Source organism: Galeopterus variegatus, unplaced genomic scaffold, assembly GCF_000696425.1.
Source record: "Galeopterus variegatus unplaced genomic scaffold, G_variegatus-3.0.2 Scaffold3062, whole genome shotgun sequence".
Taxonomy (NCBI): Eukaryota; Metazoa; Chordata; class Mammalia; order Dermoptera; family Cynocephalidae; genus Galeopterus; species Galeopterus variegatus.
The window spans coordinates 198916-218002 of NW_007729173.1; the positions used below are offsets into that span (position 1 = coordinate 198916).

Genomic DNA, 19087 nt, shown 5'->3' on the forward strand with positions numbered 1-19087 from the left:
CAACCTAGGAGGCAAATATTATTATACCCATTTTATAGATTAGGAAACTGAAGCTTCAAGAAATTTGCCCAAAGCCAGTCAAGGTCTATTCAACTCCAAAGCCTGGTCCAAATAGACAACACAGGTGTATCTTGGAATTTCGGGGAACCGGATCTGGCCACATGTCACTCTCATCTTCCCAGACGCATGGAAGAAAAGTAGAACTCAGCTACAGGAACAAGACAAGGGGAAGCTGGTCAGGCTAAAGTCCTCCCAAGGGGCTCTAGGCTGTCTCAAAGCCAGGGAAGACACCCTGTTTGGGTGCCTGTGGTTGATCCCTGTGTAGAACTTAGAGTCCTGGACCTGATCAGAAAGACTTCCCTGCAAGCCAAGCCCATCCCTGGGAGCCTGGCACCTGGGCTCAGGCCTGTGCCCCATGGCCAGGCAGCCATCCCATCGGGCAGGAACCCGGGGCTCCCAGGCAGGGCTGCAGAGGCAGCTGGGCTGTTTCCGCATTCCCCGGGGGACCGTGGCAACACAGGTGCTCAGAGCTCCATGCCCTTCTGCCATTTCCCCGGGGGGGAAGAGGCCTCCAACCCGCCAGACAAAGAAAATGTAATAATGTTGGCGTAACCTTTCAACCTCTGCTCATCCTGGCACAGACAACCTCGTTACAATCACTGCCACTGAGTCCCCACAGCAGCCCACAGCTTTACAGAGGGGGAAACTGAGGCACGGGGCATTTGGGAGAAAGGGCTCAGTGGAGATGGGGGTGAGATATGAGTGTGCAGTCACCAAGCAGATGCAGCCATTTTCAGAGTCCCTCATGGAGTTCAAAATGGAGGGAGGGAAAGAGTTGGGAGAAGGGGCTTTGTAATTTGAAAAAGTAAGTTTTCTAGACTGTGGGTTTTTTTTTCAATTTCAAGCATAATATAGTCAATGCAGAAAACTTGGGAAACATAAAAGTATGAACACACAATTACACACACACACACACACACACACACACACACACCCTCATGCACAGTGACCCACCGCTCCTTTCCAGAGATAAAGACTTCTAACATTTATCCATCTGCTATTTCATACACACACACACACACACACACACACACACACACCCAGACACACACATTCATGGGGGAACTCCAACAAGTTCATGGAATTAAAAGATAATACAAATCTTTCTGTGAACTTTTAGAAGAGCCTCGTATATACATAGACATGTAGATATATAATTATAATTATATTATATATAAACATAATTTTTTTTTCCTTTTTGTCTTTTTTCTTGTCCAGCAACGGATCGCAACCCTCAGTGTCGCGCCCGTACCGGACTGGGACCGGCAACGGGATCGCAACCCTCGGTGTTGCTCCCACACCTCGCTCAGCCAGTGAGCGGGAACCGGTCTGTATGTGGGATCCCTCAGCGGGAGCGCCACCGCACTCCCAAGCGGCGCACTGTAGCAGTGTGCCACCGGGCCGGCCCATAAACATAATTTTTAAAATACGGTTGGGATTACATTGTACCTTCTGTTTTTTTTTTTTATTTTCCACTTGGCAGTCGATTGCGAACATTTGCCCATGTTAAAAATATTCTCCTGTGACAGTTTTTTCATTAATTGTACATATTCCAACATATGAATGAAACATTATTCATTCAAAAAAACTCCCATCAATAGTCATTTATATTGCTTTCTAGTTTTTAATTTCTACAAATATTTTATTATAAAACTGTACGTGTTTCTTATGGAACTTTGATAATACAAAGCTATAGTAGGAATAAAATAACCTTATTCTCCCCAGCACCCAAACTCAGTAACTATGAGCTATGAACTTGTCACCTGTTGTTTTAACTATTGTGCCCTGTTTTTATTTATGGTAAACATTTTCCACATCGTTATGATTTATATGATACATATTCAGCAGGGTCATTTCTAATCAGGCTTATTAAAAATGAACCTGATTATTTTACTTGTCATTTCTCATGGTACTGAGTTGGTCTGTTTTGGTACCTATTTAACCCTGTTTTAGAGAGATTCTTTTCTCCTCTCTGCTGGGTCTGTGTGACCTGAATTTTGCATGTTTACCGGGTATTGATGCAGTTGACCATAGACTGAAGAATGGGGTTGGAAAATGCTGGTGGAGAGATCTTTTTTTTTTTTTTTGTCTATGAGGGCTACTCCAGAAACAGGCTTCAGTGTGTTAAGGAATGGAGCTGGGGCTCCATTTATTCTAAGAAAATAAATCACCCAGTTGCCCAAAGATGATTGCCGCTGCGTTGTTTACAATAGCGAAAAATTGGAAACAACCCCCATGCCCATCAACAGGAGGCAGGAGAAATAAATTACGGAGCATCTTCTCAATGAATCCTGTGCAGTCAAAAGATACTGCAAATCTCTACTGAGACAGAAAGATGTCCTCCACAGTGTAAGTGAAAAAAAGCATATTATAAAGCAGAACGCATTGTGTAAGCGTGTGGGTCGGTGTGGTGTGCGTTTGGAAGCACGGGTATTTGTGTATCCTAAAGAATATTTAACTAAATACTGTCTCTGGGTGGCATAGACTGACTTTCATTTTCTGTTTTATTTTTATTTCTTTCTGGAATAACTTTTCAAAAATTTTTTCATTATTCTTTTCTTTCCAAGGGACATAGATTACTTTCGTAGCGAGGGAGGGGCAATAAAAGAAGGAAAAGCCATTTTGATTTTGCAGAGAGGAAATGCATGCGCTGCGGCCCCGTCACCCCAGCGTGGCCGTGTGCACTTGTGTGTTGCAGACTCGGACAGCCAGTGCAGCCCCACGCGGCAGAGCCTCAGCCTGTCGGAGGGCGAGGAGCAGATGGACCGGCTACAGCAGGTGGAGCTGGTCAGGACCACCCCCATGTCGCACTGGAAAGCCGGCACCGTCCAGGCCTGGCTGGAAGTGGTCATGGCCATGCCCATGTACGTCAAGGCCTGTGCGGAGAACGTGAAGAGCGGGAAGGTAGGCAGCCCTGGGCCCACCTTGGGATGCCCCCCCACCATCCCTGCAGATGGCCTCTCCCCGCCCCACTCACACCCCTGGGGACAGGAGCAGGTGCAAGCTCAGAGCTGGCCAACTATGTTCAGGCTCTGGTGTCCCCCATAAATCATGGTGTTCCCTAGCAAGACACAGAGTCCTTCAGAGCCTCAGCTGCCTCACCTTTAGGCTGGCCAATTAGCTCACCTGGGTTAGCGTGGTGCTGATAACACCAAGATCAAGGGTTCGGATCCCCAGACTGGTCAGCCACAAATAAAATAAAATAAAATGGGACTAACCTGCCTTTACCTAGCTGAAGGGAGGCTCTTCCAGCCTGAAGGGTGATTCCACCCATCTCATGGGGCAGAGGCCCCAAGGCAGGCTGCAGAAAAGCCTCAGGTGTCCTGCCCTGACTGCATGGAAAGGTGGGCAGGGGGAGGGGGACAGGAGTCCCCTCTTGGGTGTGGCCCCTGCCAGCAGCAGGTCCTGAGGGTCTTAGGTACCAAGGACAGTCCCTACTACCACCCTCAACCTCCCCTCCCGGGAGCAGGTGCTGCTGAGCCTGAGCGATGAGGACCTGGAGCTGGGCCTGGGCGTGTGCAGCTCCCTGCACCGGCGCAAGCTCCGCCTGGCCATCGAGGACTACCGTGACGCCGAGGCGGGCAGGAGGTGAGCCGGCCCCAGGGAGAAGGGACAGAGTCCACCCTAGGCCTCCAGTCACACAGGTGGGGTGAACAGGGCACTATGGGCTGGGCCAGGTGTGGGGGATGTTGGGGCGTAACTAAAGTGATCCAGGGACAAGACTGGCCAGGGGACCCAGCGCACCCCAGTCCCGCTCTGGACCAGTCCTTCCCATAGAGAGATAGACACACAGGAAGACATGAGGCCCAAAATGCCCTGTGACATCTCCCCAACCCCAGTACGGGGATCGGGGGAGCCTCACATGTCCTCAGAACGCTACCTCCGTGGTGGCCCAAGCTGGTCTGCGAACTGGACCAGAGTGTGTCCTCCACCGCTAACCTTTTCCACCTCCACCTCCTACCATTCCGGGGTGAGGAAAGACGACCCAAGGCAGGGAGGAGCCGAAGCAGGCAGAGGAGATGGGCAGGGGCTCCTCTTAGCAAGCACAGCTGGGATGGCCAGAGGGCCTTCCCGTCGGGCGTGGGGTCCCACGAGGCCACCGGGCCCCCCTGGCTCATCACCCCCCACTCCGGCCCCACCTCCTGCCTGCCTCGCTCCTGACTCTGTGAGCCAGATTTTCTCAGAGTGCAGAGCGGGGAGGAACTAGATTTGTAAATCTGACACTTTTTGCTTTGCACAATTATCTCCTTCACTGGTTTCCCCATCATTTTTCATGCAGTTAATTAATCAAACCTGGTGGTGTGTGCTATTATTTGCAGAAGCAGCTTTGTGGATTAAAAATAAATAAATAAATAAATAAATAAATAAGGGGCTGGGGGTGGAGAATCAGGCTGGTTTGGAAGCAGGAAAACCAAATCCATGTATGTCCAGGAGAGGGGCCCTTGGCGTGATTCCACCAGGTAGCAGGAGATACCCACACCGGGTCAGACACTAGGGTAGCAGGTCAAAGTGGGCAACAGGAAGGTGCCCAGCCTTGGCAGTGAGCCAGGACCCTGGTCCGTCCCACATCCGGGGCTGGGGCTGAGAGGTGGGGGAGGGGCGGTGGGGGCAGGGAGCAGCTTCCCCTCCTGAGGGTCCCATAAGCACCTGCCACTCACCATCCACCTGCTACCCAGTTCCATCCCCCCAGTCCCCAAAAGCCCTCACCATCACTCGCCCAAGTTGAAAACCCCTCCTGTCCCCTCACCCCACACCCAGCAGGGCCTGTAAACGCTGCCTGTGTTCATTGAGCAGGATGGGGCTCTCAAAACTTTGGGGAGTCCGGGCCACTGCCCAAGTTCCCCTGAAACGTGGCTGACTTAGTCTGCTCTGGCTGCCATAATGAAATGCCACCAACTTGGGTGGCTTGGACAACAGAAATTCATTTCTCACTGTTCTGAAGGCTGGACGTTTGAGATTGGGGTGGCGGCACGGTTTGTTTCTGGTGAGGTCTCTCTTCTCGACTTGCAGAAAGCCACTTTCTTGTTAGTCCTAACACAGAAGAGAGAGCAAGAGAGTGAGCTCTGGTCTCTCCCTATGAGGACACTAATCCCGTCATGAGGACCTCACCTCATGACCTCATCTAACCCTAGTCACCTCACAAAGGCCCCACCTCCAAATGCCCTTACATTGGGGGTTAGGACTTCAACATATGAATTCAGGGGGCGGGGGAGGACAAATATTTAATCCATTACAGTAGCTGACCCTGAGAACCTCCAGGAACCGAGAGTCTATGGTGCCCAGAAAGGGGTGGGCTCAAATGTGTGGCCAGATGAGAACAGGTTTTGAAAAACTCTGGAGCTGTGAGCAGGACTTGGAGTCCCCACTTGAGACACCCCAGGGCTTCCGGGAGAAGACAGAGGTCTTATTTTGAGTTTTCCATTCCCTGTGGAAACCTGACCTGTCTCTAACTTGCCCCATGACCTTGCCCTCCCTGAGACTCAATTTCCCCACCTGTGAAGTGAAGAGAGTTAAATCAGGACAGCAGTTTTCAAACTTTTCAGAATCATGGTCCCTTTGAGAATCTAAGAGCTTTTGACCCTTTCCCCAGAAGAAATATACAAAACTTCACAACTCGGCATTGCAGGGCCCTCTGGCCCACCCTTGGAACTTTTAGGGGTTCGTGGACTCTGGGGGAAAAACCCCAAACGAGGTCATCTTTAGGAACATTTCCAACCATGACATCCTGTGTGACCACAAGCGTGATGCTGTCGTCTCTGGGCCAGGTTCCCCTTATCTGTAAAATACAGGGAACAAAACCCACCAAGCCCTTGCCAAGCCATCCCCTGTCACTTTATGGACACGGTTTTATTTAACCATCACAATTTCAGTGCAGGATAGACCTTCTTATCCCCACTTTAAAGATACAGAAAGTGAGATGCAGAGAAGTACTAGGCATAAAGTCACAGTACAAAATATCTGACTTAAAGCCAATCGCCTTTCTACTATCCCATGTCACCTTAGAAACATGTTAAAAACAACAAAGACGGCCCCACTACTGCTGTTATTTATGGAACGCTCAGTGCGTCCCAGACCCTGCGCTAAGGCTTTTACATTTTCTACTCTTTTAGTCCTTACAACTGCATGAGGCAAGCAGGATTATTCCCATTCTACAGATGAGGAAGCTGAGGCCCGGAGGAGCAAGGTTGCAGAGCTAAGACGTTAGAGCCAGACAGCTTCCCATTTTCTGTGCTGTATAGTGACCCACATGATGTCTAAATTCTGTGCCCATTCTCAGATCTCAGAGTCTAATCTGACTCCAGTTTGGGGACAGGAAAATGACAAATTTTATAAAATGCCTGAGTTACTTTTAAAGCTACGCAATTTTTTTCAATTCGGGCTCTTACACTAGCCCAAACCAACAGCTGGAAAGTGTCGTCAAGCTGAGGCCCCATGGGGACAACTTTAATGAAAAGAGAACCGTTGTGAAGGGCAGGAGCACGGTAATTGTCAGCACGCAGATGGATGTCGCTGATTATAAATGGGCCTCTCTCAAGTGGGTGAAGCGAGGTGCCCCTCCCCAGCCCTCTATCCCAAATCCTTTTGCACCGTTGATTTGCTGAGCAAACCCTTGCTTCAGACAGGAGAAGAGGACCTTCTGGTCTCATCAGTGACAATCCTGGCTCAACAGCATCTGACTCAGAGGGCTCTGAGCTCCAGCTCCTGCCCGGGAGAAAGAGTGCTAAGGGCTGGGACCCAGGAAGGGTCCCTCTGTCACAAGGCTGGGGCTGGGAGAGGTTCTGCCCCAGGACCTTTTTATCCTAGAAGGGCTGTTTTGGGCCAGATAGTTCCAGTTCAGGAGCTCCGTCTAGGCGGCCTCCAGGTGGACTGTCACAAGTGCACTAGCCCTGCTCTGTCATCTGTGCACCTGGCTGTAAAGCAAACACTGTTTAGCATTAACTCTGAGCCAGGTGGGGACCCTGGGCATTCGTAGATAAGCTACACCCAGGCCTGCCCTCCAGGAGCTGACAGTCTAGTGAGGCAGCTGGCCAGATGAGCAGCAATTAACCAGGGTCTAACAGGTGCAGGGACAGGGGGACTCCCAGGGGCTTTGGGCCCCTGATCCAACAGAGTCCTGGAAGGCTTCTGGGAGATCAGGTGTCTCAGCAGAGTCAGTAGGAGTTAACCAGGTTGGGGGTGGGCAGAACAGGCCTGGGGAGGAGGCCAAGCCCTGTGGGGCACACCCAAGAGGTTCTGGGAGGTGGGGGACAGAGGGAAGGGGAGCGAAGCCGGGATCCCACCCTTCCCTGAGCCGTTCTTCCAACAAGTATCAGGAAGCGTCTACGTATCAGTGCACGTCCAGCACTATGCTGGCTACTTAGCAATGAACAGTCCCCGTCCTCACAGAACTTATACGTTAGAGTGGGGGAGAGAGAAAGTAAACTAGTGGACAAATTACAATTGTTTAAATTCAAGGCATGTTTAGTGCTCTGAAGGAAATAATTAGGGACAGAGGACAGCAGGCCGGGGGAGCAAGTTTAGACAGCACAGTCAGAGAAAGGGGAGACTTGACTGCCAAGGGATGGGAAGGGATAAGCCAGGCAGGGCTGAAAGGAGATGGGACCAGGGAGAGGTGGGGATGGGGGACAAAAAGCTCGGTGCATCCTGGGATACGCCCCCCAAGAGCCTAAGCACAGTGTGAGAGGGGGAGGTCACCAAGGGCAGTGTGGCAGGACCTTGCAGGCCACTCAAAAGGCTTTGGATTTTATTCCTCCAAAGGGAAACCCCAGGAGGATGCTAAGCAGGGGAGTGGTGCCTCTGATTGACGCTTTTAAAGGACCGGGGGAGGGCGAAATGTGGATTAGAAGGGGACAAGGAGGCAACAGTGGGGGGAGGGGGCATTCGGAGGCAGTTGCAGAAATCCATGCTAGAGATTGTCATGGCTTGCAGCCAGGAAAGGAAAGAAGGTGACAGACAGACTGACCGTTGGAGCAAGTGGAGACAGGACTTCCGGCTTAGGAGCTGGATGATGGTGGGGTGGGAACAGCTGGGAGAGGGTCTGGTTGTCTTGTCTGGAGCCAATTAAATGTGAGATGCCTGGAGGTGTCAAGAGGGCAGTTAGTTAGAAGCTGGGGGAGGAGAGAAGAGCTCAGAAGAGAGCAAAGAGGTGAATTTGGGAGCCTGCATTTACAGATGCAATCCAGAGCCCTGGAAATGGGTGTCCCCCTGAGGCAGGAGAGCGTGGGGGAAGATGAGCCCATTATATGACAGCATGAGATGCTCAATAGGTATTTGTGGAATGAAGGAAGGAAGGACAGTGAAAAGCCATCTAGGACCGTCAGCAGGGGGGTGACATGATCAGCTATCTATGGCTGCCACCCAGGGAGGATGGCGGCATCACTTTGTAAACCCACCACTTTCCCTTTCATTTAATGATCCGTTCGTGGACCCCCGCGGCTGCCACGTAGACAGTGTCGCTCTCCTACCTGGCAGTGGCTTGGGTCATTTTTCAAAGTCCCTGTGCAGGTGGGATGCCGCGGTCCTCTCTTCTGCGAGGCTGCCACCGTGTGGCGAGCAGAGGAATGACATGGATGGACCACCTCCATTTTCAAAGCATTCATTGTGCACCTACTATGTGCATGGCCCTGGGGTCAGTTCTGTGTGGGACACAGAGAAGTCAGAGATAGGGTGGCGAGGTGGTAAAAGAGAGGACTTAGAATAAGCAAAACGTGGGTTTTAATTCTGTGTGGCCCTGGGCAGTCTGGGCTCTCTCGTTTGCAAAGGGTGGAGAGCAAGGACACGTTCCCCATGCAGCATGCGGTGGATCAGGATGTGCCTGGCAGGCCGTGCATGAATACTCCACCATGCGATCACTGTCACCTCTCATAATATTCTCCAAACAGGCAGAGCAGTAGGGGGTGATCTGGGCAGGGACGTGCCTGATGGGCCAGGCCAAGGCTTTGTGGTCTCAAGGACAAAGAGCCCCCGTGAAAGCGAGGGTGGACAGAGGCTGGCGGGGCGGGGGTCTGCAGGGGTACTGCCTCCTGCTGCGTAGGTCCCTTCTGCTCTGTCGCTGTGCCTTTTCACTCTCGGTGTGCCTGAACGTGGTCTCTTCTCTTTTCGGTTTCCCTCGGTTTGTCTCTGTTGATGGCTTTCCGTTCTTTGAGCCTCTTTCTGCCTCTCTATGTCTGTCTTGTCCCTGCCTCTCTCTCCCCTCCACCCGCCTGCCTCCCCATCTCTGCTCCTTCCTTGTCCTCCTTCCTCTGTCTCTCCACTCCGTCCCTGTGCCTGTTGTTTTTCCTCTCTCCTGGTCTCTGCCCATCTCTGCTCCCATTTCTGCCTGTCACTCTGTTTCTGCCACCTGTCCCCATGCATCCCTCTCTCTGGCTGTGTCTCTCCTCACCAGCCTGTCCAAAGCTGCCGACCTGGATCATCACTGGGTGGCCAAGGCCTGGCTGAATGACATCGGCCTGTCCCAGTACTCCCAGGCCTTCCAAAACCACCTGGTTGACGGGCGGATGCTGAATTCCCTGATGAAGCGGGACCTGGAGAAGCATCTGAACGTGTCCAAGAAGTTCCACCAGGTCAGCATCCTGCTGGGGATTGAGCTGCTGTACCAAGTGAACTTCAGCAGGGAGGTGAGGACCAGGGGAAAGGGGCAGGGGTGGGAGCACCTTCCTCTGTCCTCCTTTACCCTCTGGCATCCACTGTCTGTCCATCTAACCATCCACTTATCTTATCTGTCCATCTGTCCATCCAGCCCTCTGTCCCTGCATCCATTTTCATCCAATCATCCATCTATCCATCCATCTGTCCACCCATCCCTCCACCCATGCATTCATCCATCCATCCATCTGTCTGTCCATCCATCTCTCCATCCATGCATCCATCCCTTCCTCTATCTCTCCCTCTTTCCAACAACCACCTATTGGACATGGGTCAGGCCCTGAGCTCAATTCGGGGGAAGTGGGGAGCCCTCATCCTCTGAGAGCACACGCTTATCAAGAAGAACCACAAAGAAGCTGGTGGTGACCATACTCTGGGCAGTGAGGGAAGCCCAGGGTTTTATGAAAACTTAGAGAAGAAACTTCCAAGGGGATTAGGGAGGGCTTCTCAGAGATAGTGACAGCCAGACTGAAACCCAAAGGAGAAATTCCAGGGATCAGTAGAAGATAGGAGGGGAAAAGCAACCCAGCAGAGGGAACAGCATGGGCAAAGGCCCAGAGGACAGCTCTGTGATTGCAGAGGAACTGAGTCCTGTGCGAGTGGGCGGCTGGGTTTGAGGTGGTGGGAGATGAAGGAGATGCTGGAAAGGTCACCAGGGACCCATGGGTCCTGTTAAAGAGTTTGGACTCTGAATGCCCCTTGATTCTGAGCTCTGCCAAGCCAGAGTGCACAGGGCAGCTGCTTCAGGTCCCCAGAGCCCACCCAGTGCATCTCCTGCATGTGCCCTTGAAGAAGGGGCCTGAGCTGCAGGTCCCTGGGAACAGGGAGGTGACAAGGGCACAGACCCTGGCCTCTGGGAGCCCACATCTAGTGAAGTCAGCAGATGTAGAAGATCATGACAGTTACATGTGGAAAAGGGCACGCTGGAGGGGCCTGCGGGTCAGGGAGCCCTGGCAAAGGTGTGTCCACTGCGGGCCCAGGAGCACTGTTAGGGAGTCAGTCCTGTGAGGGCAGCAGGATGACCCCTCTGCAGGGCACTGTGTGTGCTGTTTTATACAAGGGTGACACTAACTGCCCCAGAGGCTGGGCAGACCCCCGGGAGCAGTGGCCCCACATGGAAAGGCCTCACCAAATATTCATTCAGTACCTGCTCGTGTCAGGTGAGCTGAGGGCGGGATACAGCGGACAGGGGACACGGAACAAGGCAGCTGCATGGGTCTCACCCCAGCGCCGCGCTCCCGGCTCTCTCCACCCCGGGAAGGGGCTTCTGCCCATTTCCCAGAATGAAAAGCTGAGCCACGGAATGATGTGGCTCAAGCAGCCATGGCTGACCTGGCCAGGACTCCTCTTCACTCAGGCACACCAAGGTTCCAGCCAGCACCGTGGACCCTCACTCCACATGTGACCCCTGGGTGCCCCCTCACCCCTCAACTGACCCTTGTCTCTCCCCAAGGCTCTCCAGGAGCGTCGGGCCCGCTGCGAGACACAGAATACTGACCCCGTGGTCTGGACCAACCAGCGGGTGCTCAAGTGGGTGCGAGATATCGACCTAAAGGTGAGGGCTGATGGTGGGTGTGGGGTGATTCTGGGGCATATGCAAATCCCATGCAAATGTGCATGCAAATCAGTAGCTGTTTTTGTGTGAACTGGGCAAGAATAACCTGCCTCCATCACTCTCAAGGAGGGAATGACTCGGCACCCCCTGCAATAAGACCCCCATGTCATGAGGCCTGTCTCACATGGGGTGGGGAGGCTGAGCCTGCCTCACCTGCCCAAGCACGTGTGGGGTTGAGTGCCAGGTGCATGTGTTCTCTGCACAAATATGTATGGGCTGCTTGTGAGGGTCAGGGGCTATGCCAGGGACATGATACCCCCAACTCCTGGCTCTGAAAGACTGGGGCAGGGGGTCCCCATCACTATTAAATTAACTGGTCCCCAAGGGGTCAAGCTCTGGCTATTGGGGACATATCCCCACTTGGAGCTGGGAAACCCTTCAGGCTACCAGGGCAGTCCCCTTGGGCCAGTGGAGTGGCCCCTCAGGCAAACCAACCTCGTGCCTTTGCCCTCAGGAGTACGCAGACAACCTGACCAACAGTGGCGTCCACGGTGCTGTACTGGTGCTGGAACCCACGTTCAATGCCGAGGCCATGGCCACTGCCCTGGGCATCCCCAGTGGGAAGCACATCCTCCGGAGACACCTGGCAGAAGAGATGAGCACCATCTTCCACCCAGCCAAGTGAGTGCTCACCGGGCTGCTGGGTACAGCTCACAGGCTGTGGAAGCAGAGGGTCCTGGCTTCCCATCCCAGCCCCTCACTCGCTGTATCCCACCTGTTCCACCGTGGTCTCCTCTTACAGATCAGGAAGCTGAGGCTCAGAGAAGCAAAGTGCTTTAGTGAGAACACAGTTAGGTCTTGAATAAAATGTATGTTAAATCCAAAAACACCTGGATATTTAGGGAAGGGGGAGCAAGCAGTAGTGGGTAAGGAAAGCCATGTGAGGGTGGGCTTGAGCTGGGAGGATTTGCATTGGCCTAACAGGTTGAGACGGCCATTCCAGGCAGCAGTAACTGTGGAGACAAAGGCTTGGAGGCAGGAATGGGCATATTAATGGTGTTTTATGGTCCAGGTGAGCAGATCGTGTCAGCCCACCTACCCAGTCTCCTCATCTGAAAAGTGACCAGTGAATTAATACCAGGTCAGATTAGCCAGGCCCCTTCCCAGTGGATTCTCCCTTTAAAATGATACACTTAGGGCTAAACTAACATTTGTTGAGCACTTGCAATGTGCGCTAATTTCATCCTCCTGTGCCAAGAGATTGATATCACGCCTCCTCCTTTATAGATGGAGAAATTTGCTCAAAGGGGCCAAGCTATGTGTCCAAGCTACACAGCTAGTAAGTGGCAGAGCCTGGATTTGCCCTTTATTCTATTAACATGGTGTATTACATTGATGGATTTTCAGATGTTGAACCAACCTTGCATTCCTGGGATAAATCCCACTTGGTCATGGTGTATAATCCTTTTTATGGGTTGTTGGATTAGGATTGCTAGTATTTTGTTGATCTGTTTTGCATCTTTATTTATAAGGGATGTTCATCTGTAGTTTTCTTGTGATGTTTTTGTCTGGTTTTGATGTCAGTGTAATACTAGCCTCATAGAATGAGTTGAGAAGTGTTCCCTCTTGTTTTCTGAAAGAATCTGTGAAGGAGTAGTGTTCATTATTCTGTAAACATTTGGTAGAATTCACCAGTGAAGCCAACTGTTCCTAGGCTTTTCTTTGTGGGAAGCTTTTTGATTACTAATTCAATCTCTTTACTTGTTAAAGGCCTATTCAGACTTTCTGTTTCTTCTTGAGTCAGTTTCAGTAGTTTATATCTTTTTAGGAATTTGCTCATTTCATCTAGATTAGCCAGATGGCATACCGTTAATCATTAATTATGTATTCTCTTATAATCTCTTATTTTTCTAAAGTTTATAAAAATACCCTCTCTCTTATGCCTGGTTTTAGTAATTTGAGTTTTTGCTATTTTTTCTCTTGATCAGTCTAGTGAAAGGTTTGTCAATTTTGTTGACAGAACACAGATTTGAACCTGGAGCTCTCTGGCTCGGGCCTGATGTTGAACCCCTAAACCTCATGGAGCCTTGGGGAGCATCTGAGTCACTCCCTGTTTTATGCAGGTGGAGAAACTGAGGCTCAGGAGAGGGTTGCGCATCTGCAGCAGGGTGCAGGTGTCCTGGACTGCCCTTCCCCACTGGCAGGACAATACCAAGCTGTTTTCAAAGTGAGGCCCACAGGCCCTCGCAGCAGAATCACTGGAACTCTTGTGAAATGCAGATTCCCTGGCCTACAGGACAAGCATCTGCTGGCAGAGCCCAGGGATCTACATTTTTAGCATTTTTAGATTTTGAAGTAGTTCTGATGGAGACCGAGGTTTGACAAGAACCTTGTTGCATGAGCCATGAATCAATAGGCAAAGAAAAAAGGCTTTTTTGCTCAGAATTCTCCACCTCCCCTAACCTTCCTTCTGGAGCCACAGGATTTGTAACAGGCTTAAAATATTCTGAGCCCTGGAGGGACGGCACTAGCTAAACATTAGCCGGCATCATCAGTGTATCTGATTAAACCCTTGGCCACATGTGGGATAACTGGTGTGTTCAGGATGGTCTGGGACTAATGGGTGAGCACCAGGCATGGATGGCTCTGGTGGGGACAAATAGGGTGGGCCCCTGTGTTTTGGTAGATCGGGGACTCCTCTGGGAATCAGGTGAAAGCCGTGGACCCCCTGGTGACAGGATAAGGAAGAGGGAGATGGACTCAGTCCTGGCGCCTCATTTTACACATGAGGAATCTGAGGCTGGTCAGCCAGGGACAGAGGTAGGCCAGCTTCAGGCTCCACGCCCATCCCCGTTATCCCTTCTGTCCATGGCACTGCCTTCCCCCACATGTCTGCACATGGCTCATGAGTCAAGGTCCCTGTGGCTCAGAACCATGCCAGCCCTTTGCTGACACCCTGTCACGGGCCAGGGAACAGACTCAGTAAGCTGAGGGGACACTGAACTCCATGGGTTTCTAAGGGATTTTAGAGACCACCTCTGTCGCTGCAAGAGTCCCCAGCTAAGGCAAACACCAGGGGCGATGGTGATCTCCAGGCCTGTGATGAGACACTTGGGGAGATCTGACAGGTTTCTTTTAATCAAGATCTTTGAGCTTTGCCCCGGGATGTCTCTGTGATAGTCCAGGCAGTGAAACCCTCCTGCCCACGGCCCTCTGTCTCTTGCTCCTTCTCTGCTGCTACACTTGGCTTTCCAGGTAGAGGGGAAACAAGGGATGAGGCTGGGCAGGGGTGCTGGCCTTTTGCAGCAAGTCCTTCCAGAATGCTTTAGATTGGGTGGAAAGATTCCAGTTTGAGAAACATCCCTGGCCATGGAGATAGATACCAGGGGCTAACCCAGGACTCCATTGCAGACTGAATCCCAGGCTGGGTGGACCACGGTGGTGGTACTAACAGCAACCCTTCATATTGATAACAGAATTTATCATCAGCAAAATGCCGACATGTCCCTCACTTAATTTGACCCCCACCCCAACCCCAATGACGGAAGCCAAGTGAGAAGGGACCATCGCTAAAGCTTCAGAGAGGAGCCGTGACTTGCCTAGGACAAGACAGGAGTCAGTGGCAGTGCTGGCATCTGCCAGCAAGGAAGCAAGGACATCTTGTCCAGTGATCACGTACCATGCTTGGAAGCTTTGAGCGAGCTGATGAGTACCTGGTCCTACTCCCCAGCAGGTGTGACCCCTGAGGTCCTGTGATCACTTAAAGAAGAGGGGGACGGATCAATCAGCTCAGAGCATCTTCGGGGATTATAGTCACCATGTGTTACAACCCACGGTCAAAGAGTCAGGTAATATAGGCGCCCAAGCCTGACTCTGGGAGAGGCACATTCACCAAGAGTTTACGAGTCCTGATATGACGTCATCTTCTCCAGCCTCCTCCCATCACCATGACAACACACATGACCCCATGACATTGTCTCATGGTATCTGCTTTGACACGCACTGAGTTCCTGCTTCTCCTGATAAACCCAGTCCAGTGCCAATGCGTCACACATAGGACTGTGCAACAAAGATCCAGAGAAATAGAACCAGTGGACAAAAAGGGCGCAGAGAGGAGCGGGGGCACCCAAAGGCACTCGCTGGGGTGTCAGAGGAGCTGGGTGAAGCCTTGATGCAAATGGGTGACCTGCTCCTATGCATGCTTTGCAGATGGTGTGTCCTATCTCTAACACAAAGCCAGGGATGGCGCAGCTGAGCTCTGCCATGGGCCAGGCCAGGGCCCAGAACTTCACAGTCACTCCTTGAGGCAGGTGCAGGGAGCCAGCCCCATTTTGCACATGAGAAAACTGAGGCAGAGCTCCATTGCATGTCTTGCCTGGGGCCAAAAGCTAATACGCTGTGCAGCTGGGATTTAAAGCACCACACTTTGCTGCTGCCCTAAAGGCTGGAAGAGTGGCCAGAACAGTGGAAGAACTGGTGTTGAGTAACAGCTGCCTCTCCCTGCGCCTCTCCCTGCGCCTCTCCCAGGGCACTTCTGAGCCTCTGTCCCAGGGTCAGCTGCAGTAGTGGAGGAACCAAAACCTCTCTCTGTCTCTGTTTGTGCCTCACTGTCTCTGTCTCTCTGTCTATGAGTCTCTGTCTCTGTCTTTCTGTCTCTCTTTGTCTCACTGTCTCTGTCTCTCTGTCTCTCTTTGTCTCACTATCTCTGTTTCTCTCTCTCTGTCTCACTGTCTGTCTCTCTCTCCCTTGATCTCTGCTCCTTTCTAAACATGGCCCAGTACCGGTAGGAATAGCCCTTTGTCAGAGCCCCCGAGTGCCTGGGAATGAAGGGCCGTTCTCCCGATGGATCCGTCCTCCCCCACTCCTGCTGGAAGGTGGCTGATGAGCCAAGGGGACATGGTGGAGGGAGCCGGCCTCTCCAGGGAACAGAAACGGGTCTGGCTCCCGATCTCCAGAACTGCAGCCCGTGCTCTGAGAGACCAGCCTTGTGCCCTGGCCCTCCAGGGCCTGAGTTGTCTGGGCCACATCAGAGTCCAGTTTCCGTGGTGTTTATCGGGGCTGTCAACTTTCAGAGCTTTCTCAGCCCTACCGGCTGACCATCTCCTTACTCAGCCAAGCCTCAGAACCCTCGTCAGTGTCGTGTGTAACTGGTACCCCTGGTCATCCCACACTGTCCCATGATGGGTACTCAGACAGCATTTTCTGGGCAGGCAGGGTCCTTACCCCTCAGCAGAGTGCTTGGTGTCTTGGCTCTCCCGGCTGCCAGAGCTGGAGGAGAACTTGGAGATCTCCTAGCCAGTCCCACTTTCTCCTTTTACATACAGGGAAACAGAGGCCCAGAGAGGCAGCTTAAAACATGCAAGAAGGTTCATTTCTCTTAAGGAGTCCAACTCCTTGGTGGCCCAAACCATGGCTCACAGCTCCTGCATAGCCTGCCCCTGACTGCCTGTCAGCCAGAGCCAATTCCTTTGTAATATGTTTTAAATGTTAATATGCATCATTATTGCAGGATCACACAGCAAGCTGGGGCAGGACTAAAACCCACGTCTCTGCACTCCTAGTCACAAGTTCTTCCTGGAACTGGGATCTCTCTCCACTAGGATCTAGGCCAGGATAGTGCTACCTTTTTGCCATCAAAGTCACCCTCAACAGTCATTAAGCACCTGCTGCATATAGGCACTTGAGTGATATACATCCTGGCCTTCATGAAGCTTACAGAGAGGAGAAACCTCCAAAGGTGGATGGTCTGGAACAACCAGAACAGGGTCTGCTTCAGCTCCAGCTTCCCTGTTTCCCCTTTTCAATGGGTCTCTGAGGGGCTCTGCTTATCCACGAAAGAATTTGGTTCCCCATCTGGGCAAGAACTGGTTTAGTAAACATCTAAGCAAAGATGTATGGCACCACCATAGAATTCCTTACAGCCCCACCCAGAATTCCTCATGGCACTCTAGTGCCAGGCAACCTGGATTCAAGTCCCAGCAGGACCAATTCCTGACTGTGTGACCTTGGACAAGTTACTTAACCTCTCTGAAACATGGCTTCCTCTTCTGCAAAATGGGGCTCGTAATCAGTGTCTGCCAACCAAAAGGTTGATGGGAAGAGGAGGTGCAATAATGTGTATAGCAATTGGCAAGGGAACCGGCACATCATAAGGCCCCCAACTGCATAGATATTAGCAGTTATTATTCCAAGCCCACCCCCAGCAAGTCCACTGCTGCCTCCCACTCCTCCATGGGGCAGTGGCTGGAGTGGGCTACAATCCCGGCTCCCTAGCTGTGTTGCACACGAGCAAGTGGTCTCAGCGCTCTGAGCCTCAGCGCTCCGAGCCTCAGTTTTCTTAACTGTAATATGGGAGCATGATTCCCACCAACCTAGCAGCTTTTTTATGAAGACTCAGTGAAGCAAATTGCACATGGGCTGCCTGACACATGGACACCCTGCAGCTACTGAGTTCCTGTCCCCTGACTTCAAACAAAGACTAACATATCCCAGTGATGCAGTTTCCTCCTGAGTTGGCAACACGACCATCCCCTGTCTGTCAATTGGCTCCAGCTTTCTCAGCAGCATTTCAGTGGAGAAAAGCAGTTTTGAAATGAACTCACACAGACCTCACCCTCAAACCCATGGAGTAAGGGGACCCCATCGCCTGACCCACCTCTTCGGCTGACACGCTTCCCAAGCCTACGTCCCAGAGGTCCCAGCAATGGGCAGAGAAGGATATTCTCAGGTCATTCTACAGGCCATGAAGCCAGGTGGAGGGGGCGCATTGAGATTTTCAGGCACCCACTAGATTGTGATGTTTTTATAAGATTCTGCCCCATCCCACTCCCCCCCCCCACACCCAATAATCACTAAAATGTGAGCGACTTTCTGTTCAGGGCATAGCTTAGAACCAGAGCTGTTGTCTAGATGAGGAAACTGAGGCCCAGGAAGGTAATCAATTCACATAAGAGCACGGCTAGGGAACAACTGAGCAGGGACTCAAACCTGGTCTGTGTCCTCGAAGCCTGTGTTGGTCACAGCAAGACACAATCACAGCAATTACTCTTATTTCAGCCACTTCTCAGTGCTCTGTATGTATCCTCTCATTTAATCCTCACAATGGCCTTATGAGAGAAGTGCTGTCATTAACCCTGCTGGACAGAACTGTAGCCCAGGTGACACAAATGTAAAGGGATCGGGCCAGGTTCCTGATGTCGAGTCCACAGTGGCAGCCACTATTCTGCCCTAATCCCAAGGTGGGAAAACCATAATCTAGATCCTAGTCCTAGAGGCCCGAGTTCAATTTCCACCCCTGCCACCTTGTGTCTTGTGTAGCCTCTTTGAACTTCTGTCTCCTCTTTGGTGAAAATAAGAGAAGGGACACTGGGGCTCTCCCAAGCTCACGTGACTGCTGACGTTCCATGAGTCAGGTGGATTTAATGCACATCTATGCAAGAGAGCAAACGTTGCTGGCTACGTGATTTAGGTTTTCACGGCTTCTGCAATGAGAGCTGCTTCACCACTGGACCTGGGTAATCTCATCTCCAGGTGGAGGAGAGAGGGCAGTCATTAATGAAGACCTTATTTCCTAACCCACCGTAGAGCACATGCCTCCCTGTTACATGGAAGCCCCTGGCACCCAGGAGTTTGAGAACATAGCTCAATACGCCCTTCAGTCAGCAGTGCTGTCTCCTACCCCTCCCCTCCCTTGAACTTTTCAGCAAAATTGGCACCAGTAGAAGCAGAACTTCTCTGAGGCAGCTTAAAAGATGCAAGAAGGTTCGTTTCTCTTAAGGAGTCCAACTCCTTGGTGGCCCAAACCATGGCTCACAGCTCCTGCATAGC

At 51.8% G+C, this 19087-nt stretch overlaps 1 protein-coding gene across 1 annotated transcript in view; it reads left to right on the forward strand.

The window, feature by feature from the left end:
- The first annotated feature begins 9483 nt into the window (after window positions 1-9483).
- LOC103599699 (kazrin-like) overlaps window positions 9484-19087 on the forward strand; it is a 15095-nt gene continuing 5491 nt past the window's right edge. Inside the window, exons 1-3 of the mRNA XM_008583845.1 lie at window positions 9484-9623; window positions 11159-11260; window positions 11775-11941. Of these exons, the coding sequence (XP_008582067.1) occupies window positions 9558-9623; window positions 11159-11260; window positions 11775-11941 (335 nt within the window). The 5' untranslated portion in view covers window positions 9484-9557. The remainder of the gene's footprint in view (window positions 9624-11158; window positions 11261-11774; window positions 11942-19087) is intronic.